Source organism: Sinohyriopsis cumingii, chromosome 10, assembly GCF_028554795.1.
Source record: "Sinohyriopsis cumingii isolate HCF-2022 chromosome 10, ASM2855479v2, whole genome shotgun sequence".
NCBI lineage: Eukaryota > Metazoa > Mollusca > Bivalvia > Unionida > Unionidae > Sinohyriopsis > Sinohyriopsis cumingii.
The window spans coordinates 99,723,069-99,736,704 of record NC_142970.1 but is presented as its reverse complement, the minus strand read 5'-3'; the positions used below and the strand labels follow the sequence as shown (position 1 = coordinate 99,736,704).

The window sequence follows — 13,636 nt, the reverse complement described above, 5'->3', positions numbered from 1 at the left end:
ATTTTTGTATGATCGTGTTTTTGATATGACAACAGTGATTGTTAATTCATTCCTGAGTCATTTGTTTGGCCAACAAATTGGATTGCCCAAAAAGTGTAAATCAGGACTTAAATAATATTTTGCTGGTAAATTCTAAGCTATGTCTGAGATTTACTTACGTGGTTCTTGTTTTGTACTTTCTGGTATAAGAGGTTCGGGAACGGCTTTCTCATCCCTAGTGCGGACTGCAATTAAGGAGGTTATTACAATGAAAATACAAATACAAAAACAAAATTCCAGATAGCTGCTCTTCATGTTGGAAAACAATTTTAGTCTGATCAGGAAACGGAAGGACAAAGGGAATACGGTATTATTGCACATTAATATAGCGTACATGTTAACATTCACCATCAAAGAGGAATAACTTATTTTCCATTACTAATTCAATGTGGCAGTCTTTTTATTAAAAGACGATTTCGTCCATGTAGCATTTCTATAATAAATAGTCATAAACATAGAATACTTTGCTGAAAACGTTTCAATAACAATAAATAAAATAATTAACGCAAATGAATTTGAAAACAATGGAAATGGTAATTATTATCGGCACCTTTCCTATATGAGTGTTGCCCTGTTCCACAGTTGTTTTAAAAGTAATTACAATCCAAGGCAAAACAAAAGGTACTGGCATATGCAAATTATAGCTGATTAGCTCACTGTCCGAACTTATCACGCATTACACGTGCTGATCAGGTTACTTGACATGACATTTGACAACTAATTACAGTACGGGTATTATCTCTGTATTACAGTATATACCAACCACTGTTAAGATGGGTAAGATATCGTACATTAATACAAAAAGATTATTATTATCCAACTAAAGGGGAAATGAAATGTACAATGAACTTGACGTGGTGTTTTCATCGCCTCATATTATATAACTCTTGAAAAACTAGATTTTTATCAATCTTGTGTAAACATTATTTCCCGATCTATCTATCTATATATATATATATATATATATATATATATATATATATATATATATATATATATATATATATATATATATATATATATATATATATATATATCTGTGTGTGTGTGTGTGTGTGTGTGTGTGTGCGCGCGCGCGTGTGTCGGTTTTTCTTACTAAATCTCATATAATATGCATGACTATTACTACAGTACTTTTAAAAGATTGAAGATTGTTCTATGAAAACTTATCATCATTTAAAAAAAAATGCTTTCTACTGGTTGTGTACATTGTAGCGCAAATTTAGCGAAAGAAACTGAAGTCATACGAATTTAAATCTCTCTCTTTCTCTCTCTCTCTCTCTCTCTCTCTCTCTCTCTCTCTCTCTCTCTCTCCCTGTGTATATATAGTGAAAACAACGTACGTGTCAAACCACTGCTACACAAACATTATTCTAAGTAATGATGCGTTCCAAGCCTGGTGCACTATAGGTCAGCTGTCTCCAGAAATTGCATATAGACAACGACTGACTAGCTGTCCGCTTTAGATATGTTGAGCCAGGAGTTTCGTTAAAAGAACTGAAGAACACGTTTGTCCTCCGAGTGTCGAATGTGCCATATCGACCTTTTGGTTACCTGTTTCAGACAAACTGCTAATAGGGGGCCCCGAGTGGCCGAGTGGTCTAAAGCGCTCTCCGTTACGGATCACTGCCATCTCACAGCTGTGGTTCGAGTCTCGAGTGGTTCGAGTCTCGGATTCAGCCAATGTGGGTATGTCAGAAAGCTTGCCAGTAGCTTCTCGTGGGTCGGTGGTTCTTTCCGGGGTTTTCTCGGGTTCTTCCTCCACCATTAATACTGGCCGCCATGCATAGCATATCTTGTGCTGAAAAATGGCGTTAAACCCCACAACAACAACAACAACAACAAACTGCTAATAAGCAAAGCTCCCTGTAACAGCCAGTCTATCAAAAAACATCAAGATACACTCAAGCCATTCTAGCATCAGAGAGGATTCTTGAAACAATGTAATCCACGTACCCAATGTATTGCTTAACAGAGAATGACGGTTTGGGGTAAAATCTGCAACTGATAGATTTTGGGCATCGAAATCAATTTCTGCGGATCCAACCTATAATAGATGTGATAAAATCTTAAACTCACATGCAAATATCTTCCTCTTTAGGTCATCAATGGTAGAAGGGAGCTCCGAATAACTTGAGACGGTCAGGACATTTTCCGGAGCGGTGGCCAAAGCCTCGAGTTCTTCTTTACCGTTTAATCCGATGCCGACGCTGAAGACAAACCAATACATGTTCATTCTCCTTCTAATATAAATCAATACGAATAATATTAGTCAGATGTTAATGTATCACAACTGCAAGAAAAGCAACAACAACTTGGCAAAATCTTTAATTCCTATATTTTATGAAGCCTCGATAATTTTAATATTTTTATGAGAATATGTGATTTGTTAAGGTTTCCTTAATTTTCTTCATATACTCTTTGTACTAAGCTTACATAAATGACGCAAGAAAATTTGATTTATGAGCAACGAAGAGCAAATAGATGTAAGAGCCTGTATATACACCTGTTTGATGGGGGTATAATTAATTATCGAAAGCGCGTCACCATTAAAACCATCAATGTACGTGACAAAATTACCTAGCGTTAGGTATGCACAAAATAATTCCATAACAAGGCGGTAACTAAACTTTTTCGTAAAATACTGACAATCAGACCATGAATAGTTACTACAAGGTAACATCACGCGCAAGGTAACATCACGCGCATTGATAAATTTAAATAACCATCTAACAACCTCTATTACGCGCATTAAAACCTTCATGTCATCGGGTATGTATGTATGTATGTATGTATGTATGTTGTCTGCTGATGGTGGGTGGTGAATACAGCAATTTTAATGAAAAGAAGATTTCATTATGGCTTAGAATGAAAGTCAATGGCGTAAAAATATTTGTCTGTCGAGGATACGTATATTGTAAATGTATGTAAATATATGGCATATGGTTCTGAGTTTTGACGCAACAAATTAAACTGTCGAATAATAAGGTGAACAGCCTCCACATTAAACACTACCACTTATCCAAGGCATATAGAGCACACAAATGAACAGTAAATGATTTGGTAAAAGGTAAGGATGAAGGCAAGAAAGAAGACGAAAGGAGACTGTATTATTTAAAACATGTAAAGCACTGCGCATAAAGATGGGAAAATAGGGAGGAAAGAAAAGAAAAAAATTAAAATGTATGATTAAAAGTGGACAGTACCTCATCGTGACAGAGTCGTTGCTGAAGTCATGGCCAATAATTTTGAAAAGGGGATTTGCTATTTTCAGCTGTTCATGACCGTAAAAGTGTGCACGTGGTAGCAATTGATGTACTTCAGCAAATATTTCTGACATTCGAGGCATTTATGAGCGGCAAAGAAAATGCGATCGTTTACATCATATGGAAGCGTTGTATAGCCACACAAGATGGTATTTAAAGTTAAATTACAATAAGGTGTGAGGTATTGAAACACTTCGATGCGTAGGTCTTTGTAATAAACGCAGAAGGAAAACAAAATACCGTATGTGTGCTTTCTACAAGTATCCATCAACAAAGAGGTGATCTAAGTATATTCCTTCTAAATAAATGCTTCTTTAATTAACAGCAACTTATCTCAAGTATAGAAGGAATAATTATTAAAGTACTAGACCAATATATGGGAACATGAGTATCACGATTAGTTAATGCGCTATTGAAGTTGTTATTGGAGTCGCTTTGACGAATCTCGTTCAAACAAAATAATCGATTTTCCAATGGTCGAAGAAAGGACTTGCAAAACGATTTATTCTAGCTTGTAATGGTTGGAAATCGATTACATTGCGTACATTAAAGCGACTAATATCGCTAACAGCTGATGAAATAGATGGCTTAAATTAAGGTAGTGCTTAAACCAGATGGCCATTGTTATAAAATATCTGGTTTGGAGACGTCTCCATCAAGTTTCTATACGTAGAGCTTGATTACATAATGATTTGGGGGCACGTGTGGCCGAGTCATCTACAGCGCTCGCCCTGACCAATCAGTGCCATCCTACCTATGTCAGCGTGGGTTTGAGTCTCAGGCTCGGACAATGTGGGAATGAGGGAAAGCTACCAGTAGCTTCCCGGGGTCGGCAGTTCTTGCCGGGACTTTCCTTTTCTCTTCCTCTATAAGTTATACTGGCGTCACGTGTAACCTATCTTGCACTGATAAATGGAGCTAATACCAAAAACTAACAACAACATAATTTTGTTTCAGAGGCGACGATTATGTCTGCTTCATTGTGTATGTTCGATAAATGTTTACTCTAGTGCACTTGTCCCTAACCACATTACCATATTCTGACATAAGTCATATAAACAACGCGTGTATAATTTCTAATTATTTCATGCCTAGTTAAAACTTTTGCCTGTGTATTTCATCAATTGTTTACGTCATTTCGTTTATATGGTCAAATTAATTGTTCTAAAACCAGTCGTTTAAAACAAGACTACAAGACGTTTGTGCAAGTCAACTTCTTAAATGAGGTTATCAGAAGAAATCTCGATGGATTCAGCTACGCTTGACGAGCGCCAAATTATACGATTCCCACAATTCTGCATACGATGCATATAAATTAGACAAAATACTTTAAATATTTTAGTGCATAATGGCAAATTAATGTGAAAGTTAAGATACCTTTGAAAAGAAACTGACAAGCAAAGTGTGCCGTGAAATGATCTCTTAAGAAATATTATTTTTACATATGTTCCTGTGTGCGTTCTGTTTACATTTGGTCTGACCATAATGGTTGCTGACCTTACTCGAACTGGCCGTTGACACTCATCCTTATCCGGAAATAAACTCTGCAGCCTCATTCAGCGAAAAAAGTCTATCAGAGCGAATCTACGGTTACGTATCAGTTTGCTAATATATGAGATATGTGAGGCCTTGCACACTTCAAACAGCTTAGACAGATCTGTGAGGCCTTACACACTTCAAACAGCTTAGACAGATATGTGAGGCCTTGCACACTTCAAATAGCTTAGACGTAGTACTATCGTCACATCCTTGTCTTACAAACAAAATCATTACACATGGCAATTGCGAAACTTTAACTGAAGGCTATGATGGCAACAAGGATGCTTCTATACAATTTAATGTAATCGTCATATATTGATGATAAATCAAACTAGTTGTCACCATGGAGATGCGTCTTAACAAGCGTCATCATAGAAATAAAAAAAACTGTGAAATGATACAGGTGCCATAACCTAACTGCGTGATTTTGCTCTGATTGGAAGAGAAGCACATCAAGGAATATACGCCAAGGGAAGTTAGCAAAAAACATATTGCAAAACAAAAACAGCGTTGAATAAGACACTCTCGTTACAAAAGCGTTATAATAAAAACCATCCTGCATAACCCATCACTTGCATTGAAAATCGTGGGATATGTAAAATGATACCTTGCAAGACGATATATTGAAATCTAAAATCTTGATAGTTTGTTTTTCCACACACTGTAACTATGTTCAAATGAGGGTGGTAAACTTTTTTTCTTTCCATGGTATCTTGTGGAAAAGGTTCAACTATTAACTATACAAATATTTCAATTGCACTGACATTTCAGCTACAACGTCACTCCTAACGTTGATTTTAGATGCTTTATCAAAAGTAATCTGGCGCTACATTTAAAATTAACTCGTTGCAAACAGCTATAATAAATATGTCTTATGAATTAGACTTTACTGATACCATGCTACTCTTCTGACCGTTATCGCAAATAACATGCATTCAGTTGTCCTCTGATGGTCATAGGCCATGCTATGTTAAAACTGGTGCCATTTACTCTCATGGTTTCTCCTTGCAATGTGCGTAAGCTGCACTTTCCAGCTTTTCTGTTCATTTACTATTTCAACAATTTATTTGAAGCATGTATTTAGTTTGGACAATGTTTCCTTTTTTTACCACTTCGTATGATATTTATCTTACGAAAACGTTATGAGTGTAATTTACCACCCAGCCGACAATAACAATCTTGCTTAAGGCGAATAGCCCTACAGGTTCTTGCCAGCTTTTGGCTACTCGTTCAAGCCTAAATAGAACGCATGCTGTTCGCATTAACGATAATACAAAAGAAATGCAATGATATAAACCCATGTAAAATAACCTTCCTTTATAAATGTTTAGGCTGTTGGCATTATTACACGTGTAGTTGATGAATGGGATATCATTCGCGATGCCATCTAAAATCTTCATCTATAACACACAAAAAAATGCAACAGATTTCATAGTATGATCGTTTCACTCAGTGTTTAGATTATGCGGCCTAAAATATCTGCTAAAGATCGTGGGATGTGCGATGGCGAAACGGCCTTATTAGTCATCATTAGCGCTTGTTTACAAACGTACTGAATGACAAACGTAAGCTGCAGTTCTCCAGTACCTGAAAACATTGACTTGTTCTGATTCCACTCTAAAACGTTCAAATGGAATTAGCTCCGCATTTTCCGTGGAAACGCTGTCGGTCACAAAAATAAGAGCTTTAGGGACACCGCTTCTTCCACTGTATATGAAGTCTAACATCTGGGTTCCCACGGAAAGCGCAGCTGAGGCGTCCACGTTCCTAGAACGCTCTCTGCTTTCAGTTCTGAGAATTTCATTTCTGATAAGTGGAACTGAGTTGTACCTGTTGTAAATATATAAACGGGTAAGTAAAATCGAAATACATGAATTTCTTGAAATTATACAACTGTTTAAGTTACGAAAAAAATGAGATTGATAAAATAAGCCGGAGTCACATATATCATTGTTGAAGACGGTCTAATACATTTGCGGAAACCAAATTGCATTAACCGAGGCACGAGGCACACGCATTTCCTTGGGCCAGTGGACCTTGATCAGCAGACTAAAATATTCAAAGGTGTACAATGAGGGATGCTTCTACGTTCAAGGGAAACACTAATAGTATTGTTGGATGATAATCACTCAAGCTATAGAGATTACAGGATACATAAAGGAAAAAATAAAAAATTCTTACTGATTTATTTGGAAAATTACTTCTGCGTCTGCGTTGTATGTTAGGAAACCGATCTGTACTCTTCCGTTCTCCACGTCCGAACCGGATATTAGCGTATTCAAGTAATTTAACACTGTCCGGACTTCTCTGGCATTTGCTCTATCAGACAGATGCAAGGCAAACACTATGTCTGCATTCTCGCTTCCTGAAATTAAGCATTGGTAATTATTGATGAGAATTATGGCCACAACGATTATAACGACCCCAATGACAACAGTGGTGATGCGATTGTGATGATAACGATGATCCAGATTCCAAAATGGTCTTTACCTGAAGTGATAATTGCTGTACGTTGATCTAATTTAATTTGTTTCTTTAAAAAAAAAAAAAAAGCAAATGCAGAACTATGGTTTTGCATATGGCTGGCATGAGAATACCTATAAAGTTTTCATAGTGTCCGATTTGGATACAGTGTTGTTAAAGTATTAGGTTTTGATACAATGTTTTCATAGTGTCGGGTGTTTTATAAGATTTTTTTACATGTAAAAACAAAATATAGATCATTTGTCATGACGAACAACACGCTTTGGTAATGTCAGTGTCCCATTCCCTGCCCATATAAATGTCTCAATGTTCATGTTACAATAATATTTGGCTTCAATTCAATATATGCAGGCGACTTAAATCCACTTACCGCTAAGAGGCGGAGCAACATTTGGGATCAAATCTGCAAAGGAAAGCATTATTGCATTAAACACAGCTCAGTTAAACCGCGATCGTAGCGTATATATCTTTCAAAAGTTCAGATCAGTGTATAAAAGCGAAGGCACAAATGTAATTTTTATTTTCAAGAGTACATACAATTGGAAGTACTAAATGGGAACGGCATCAAATGTTACAAATTGTGTGGATTTCGGTTTCAGGAGAGATATGAAAGTCCCCTTTACAGTGTAATATTTATGCTAATAGAACATTTATGGCAATTAAATATTTATGGCACTGTAATGTTTATAACACTGACATGTTTATCGCAATGGAATATTTATGGAAATTGAATATTTATGCAGAAGAGACTGTCACAAAACAAAACTGTGACGTCTCCTTTAGTAATTCTAATATTCTAATCGAGATAATCGTGCCCCTGTCTCGTTGAACTAAAGCTAACAGTTCAAGTAAGAAATGTTACTTCGGGTCCCAAAATCTTACTCGAAATTGGCAACGTATGCCTTTTAATTCACCCAATTATTTACCAATAAGAGTTAAAGAGTCGATTCAAATTTTATGAATGAAGGGCGTGATATATAATTTACCCATTTTGATAATAATAGTATACTTAATACAATGCATTTGAAATATATTCTCTCTAGAACTATTAACGCTTATCTTAGATTATTAAATATGAATGAATTCAATATTTCAGATGTTATTGGAAATAAAACAAATACAAAGAGTCTCCATGTTACGTCCTTATCCTTGATCATTGAATATTATAAATAAATACCTCATGCTACTCTTCCTCACATTTAATTTTATCAAATTAAATAGCTGTAAGGTTTTCGATACTAACTAAACAAATGTGCGATTGTATGCGTAGTTTCAGAGGTTCCCTGTTGGATAGTGATCGCACACGTTTGTCGCAAGAGACGTATTTATCTCAAACTATCCGGTTTCTGGAACCATAAAGAACCCCTGCTACCCCTAAAATAGATTAAACCTTTGTCTGCAAGTTGCGTGACTCGTCAAACATCTGGTATGCTTTCGTGGCATTACTGTACTACTCATGCGGGCGTTAGAATCGCATTTTCAAGATACAATGGTTCAACAAGCTAAATCAATGAGATGGTTAAATAAATATCATTCAATTAAATATTAGCTGATACTGGTGATGAATTCTGGTAGAGACCTAAAATGAAATAATACATATATAGTTTTGGAAAAACATATTTTTCACCTTGAAATTAGACATATACATATTGTTAAGTATCTCAGAGAAGTAACAGTTAAAGAGAGAAGAAGAAGCCGATGCAAGCTCATGTTTATTTCAAACTATAGGAATAATGCAATGCAAAAGATAGTACAATAAAGTAGAATAAAAGTGGCTATTAACTTGCTATCTACAACTCTACTATATGGATATATAAATCACGACTTCGCTACTGGAAAAGAGTGAATAATAATACAGTTTTCTTTAAGATATAAATTAACTTAGCTACATTAATAATTTTGTGCGGTATGTATTTAATTTGATGTATGAGATATCGACACAACTCCACATGTACAATTTTCATCACGTCGGACAGGTGCTCGCAAACTAGATTATCAATTCAAAAGGAAGTGAAACTAATATTACATTCTACATGACAAGCGAAATAAGACACAATAGCAAGACCTTCACAGGAACATTGAGAGAAAGTGACAATCAACGTTAAGAATGGACAATACAATTAAAGACAATATATGGAAGAGGACATCACTGAATGCATTTGGACAAGCGGGTTAAACACAAATATAAATATGCTTTGAAGAGGGATATCAGACCATTTTCCGGTTATATAATAGACTGTTTGAATGTCATTGACAAAGTCATGCGGTGATCCTGTGTCAAGCAAAACTTACAGCTTTTGGTCGTCAAATTCCTCGACAAGCGTTGTCCATCTGTAATTACCTCCTTTGCGTCAGGTAATGTTGTATACGCTTCACGTACAGCCGAAGCGGTAATGGCCTCCTTATACGGTGTGGTCTCCAGTATTTTTACTAGCTCAGAGACTACAGTTCTGCTAGTCGGTATATCAGTTTTCACAGCTGCGGTTTTATAAGCAACTGTAGTTGTTTCCTGCACAACAGCTGCGCGCGTTGTAGATATTGTTTTCTTTTGTGGTGTACCTGTGCCTTTCGTTTTCTTTGGCGGTGTACCTGTAGATTGCGTTTTCTTTCGTGGTTTCTTAGTTGTTGAAACGTCTGTCTGTGAGCCAATACCCTCAACTGTACATATGAAGCATTTAATTCAAGAATGAAGAGAAACATAAAAAGCAAGCAAAGCAAAGCTGGCCACTGTATAGCACGTGGTAATTTTTGGCACTTACATTTTATAACGTTTGTTTTACACAGTTATACAGGAACACTTCAGTTTTAATGTGCAAGATTATTTTGGAATAAATAACCAAATGTATAATAAACGTTTTCTATCATATTTTTTAAAATTCTATGTAAGTATTATAAGGAGAACAATACAAGTCAAACATTGCTGAATTATCATTTTAGTGATTTAAGAACGTAAAATGTATGACATTTATTTATATGCATTGTATAGTTTCATATATTTTATCTGCTAAAACTGACTTACAAATTGGATATGACTTAGATAGTTTGTCTTTGAGGTCTGCAGAATTTAGCATCTCGGAGTAAGTGCGTGCTGTGTAAGAATACTTTGAAATCGGTTCGCTTGCCATCACACTTATTTCCATCGGATCAGCCTTTCCTACGCCAATTGAAAAGACTGAGGTGCCCAAATCTTTCATAATTTTGGCTTTCGTTCCTATCTCAGTGACTGGGGCGGTAGACGGAGAGTCTGTGACAAGTATCATGATATTTGGAACACCTGTTCGATCTCCTTTACTTGCGCTAAAAACTTCTGTGTTTAGTTTTAAGATAAGATCTAGTGCATTGCTTTCTCTTGACCTGTATGTTGGCTTGACTTTCCTTAAAGCTTTTATAAGTTCCTTTTTCCTTTGAAAGGAATTAAAGCCAAATATCACACTAGCGTTTTTTCCGTATCCAACCAAAGCGAACCGTACTGCGCCCGAATCAACATCCGCGGAAGAAACAAGTTCCAAAAATAACGTAAACAGTCCTTTCTTAAAATCTTTAACCTTTGTTTCTTTGGAACAGTGAAAGGCAAGAACTACGTCCGCCTCTTCCCGGTCTGAAATAAAATAAAAGTAGCTGCAAACTGTACTTATTTCCCTTTTCACAAACTTCTATGTTCTTCAGTTGTTTCAATATACTTACATTACTGGCACCTTGGCATGCAAAACCTGGTGACACTCTAACCACTTTGTTACTTTTTTAGTATTTATCTAGAAGACTTCAACACCATATAACACGTACTGTTGTTTCGATAATGTTTTTGTTTAAAAACAAACATGCTGATATATATATATATATATATATATATATATATATATATATATATATATATCACAATCATGCATTAAAAGTTAAAATACAATGGATACCATTACTCTTATCAATTCTGTCAGAAGTGATCTGTGTAAGAATGGCCGCTAAAAAATATCCATGTACATTTGCATGCAATTAGTTAAATGAAATGTCTTTTATTAATATCTCCAGCCGGGATTTCTTATGTGTGGCTAATTTTATTATTGTGTAAATAGTATGATCCACCTGGCGAAATAATAGTTTGAAATATGCAGTAACGAAAGCGATCATGTATGGCATATTCGCACCATAAAACTTAATAAAGTAATATATGATGTATGTACTGCATCATATGGCATTACCTATGTTTCTGTTCTAAAGGAACTCTCAGCGATCATAGAATACTCTAATTAAATCCACTTACTGCATCGATGGGAAGATAAAATGATGCTGATATCGAACCATGATACCGTTCCCATGGCAATTAAATACTTTTACACCCAAATTTTTTACGAAAAAAAAAAACATGAACACACTAAAAACAAGTCAGATCGGACATATGGTTCATGACTGGTCGTGTAACAGGTCACTTCCTCAAGTTGGACTATTAGTTTGACGAAACAGCCGATCTGTACATGTGCACTACCACGTTCTCGCGGTCAGGAAAAGTATTTTTCTTAATTTTTTTCTGCATGTTTCTAGTTGTTGAGAATTTTTTTTCAAATCGCAGAGTGTTCCTTTATTGATTTATAAAATTCTAAATGACTTACTAAAAGCTCTAATCTGCTTTGTGATTTTGCTTGCAATATCAGTAGATGAGCTTAAAAGGTCGCTGTAGCTATTTAATAAGTATGTGTTGTCGATCACTGGCTATCAGGGCTATCAGGGCTATCAGGGCTATCTCTTCTAACGTATTCTGACCAATGCCAATGGCAAAAAGCTTCGTAATCCTTAATTTATTTGCTCACTCGCTATCAGGGCTATCTCTTCTAACGTATTCTGACCAATGCCAATGGCAAAAAGCTTCGTAATCCTTAATTTATTTGCTCACTCGCTATCAGGGCTATCTCTTCTAACGTATTCTGACCAATGCCAATGGCAAAAAGCTTCGTAATCCTTAATTTATTTGCTCACTCGCTATCAGGGCTATCTCTTCTAACGTATTCTGACCAATGCCAATGGCAAAAAGCTTCGTAATCCTTAATTTATTTGCTTGTAGTGTAAGCTTTTCTGCTGTGCCCGTTGAGTTTGATTTTGAATCAGTTATCAGGATCATTACGTAGAGGATATTTGCTTGAAACAAGTGAATAACAAATATATTTCATCGAGTGGAAGAAAACTCACTATTTTCACGAGTGGCGAAGCCACGAGTGCAAATACTAGAGCTTTTCACCCACGAGATGAGATGTATCCGTTATTCACTTGCTTCGAGCAAATATTCTTTTTATTTTATGCTCACATAAATTGGCTACCTAAAGTTTGTGACACAGTAAATTAGCAGATTTCTTACGGTAATGTCAGCTGTTTACCGTACACGATCTGCTGTGCTATGTGTACCTGCGCACAAAATTAGTTCCACATCAGCGTGATAAAAATTAACTGATATTTCCAGAATAACAAAACTAAAAGTTTCAAGGATAACAGACAGTGATTATTAATAATGACAATGACATGTACATAAGTTAAAAGTAGTTCAGTGACAGAAAATCAAAGGGAGGTAAGTATGTTCTGACCCAAAAAAGTAGTTCCTGTAGTGAAAAAATAGTGTTTTTTCACTGCAGTGAAATATCAATATTATTTTAATTAGAAAATCAAGTAATTCACTGTTTAGCATAAAATAAATTAGGAATATTTGGCCTATCTTCTCTTTCTTCTTTGAATAATTCTGACTGGATTTTATCCAGAGCAGTGAATGTACTCGCTACTATGTATCTGTGGTTCTTTGTTGGGTTTTTTTTATTGCTTTCAGGAGTTCCTTGGAACTATGGTATGCACTGAAGTCGAATATAATCTCGGGGTTGTTTCCATATGCAACGAGGGCGACTCTAACAGCACCAGAATCAATATCAGCCTTTTGGGCAAGATCCGCCAAGAACTTTAGCAAACACTGCCTGAAAAGTTTTACTTTTGTTTTCTTGGACGAATGAAATGCCAGTACAATATCGGCTGCGTTTCTATCTGTAAGCAAATAAGTACTTTTTGAAAGATACTGAGAATGGTTAATATATATATATATACGTCAGTTCCAATTACAATGGAGCCTACAGATTTACTTGTATCATACTATAAATCTGGTTAACATGGTACCAAAAAAAAACACTTCAGTGTTCCTCTATTTAAACATGAAAACGTAACTCAACCTTGCCTCAGAGACATTGTTTGACCTAGTTTGCTAAGAACGGATTTCACATTAATTACGATAATTATTATGGGTGGATTACATACTTATTATATTATATTATATTATATTATAT

At 35.6% G+C, this 13,636-nt stretch overlaps 1 protein-coding gene across 1 annotated transcript in view; it reads right to left on the bottom strand.

Annotated features, from left to right (window-relative positions):
• The window catches only part of LOC149790718 (uncharacterized), a 395,180-nt gene that overhangs the window by 80,216 nt on the left and 301,328 nt on the right, over positions 1 to 13,636 (bottom strand). The window contains exons 14-20 of the mRNA XM_089973252.1: positions 10,348 to 10,926; positions 9,621 to 9,986; positions 7,699 to 7,731; positions 7,026 to 7,209; positions 6,432 to 6,674; positions 2,119 to 2,249; positions 159 to 224 (exon numbers count right to left, since the gene is read on the bottom strand). Coding sequence (XP_089829378.1) covers positions 159 to 224; positions 2,119 to 2,249; positions 6,432 to 6,674; positions 7,026 to 7,209; positions 7,699 to 7,731; positions 9,621 to 9,986; positions 10,348 to 10,926 — 1,602 coding nt within the window. The remainder of the gene's footprint in view (positions 1 to 158; positions 225 to 2,118; positions 2,250 to 6,431; positions 6,675 to 7,025; positions 7,210 to 7,698; positions 7,732 to 9,620; positions 9,987 to 10,347; positions 10,927 to 13,636) is intronic.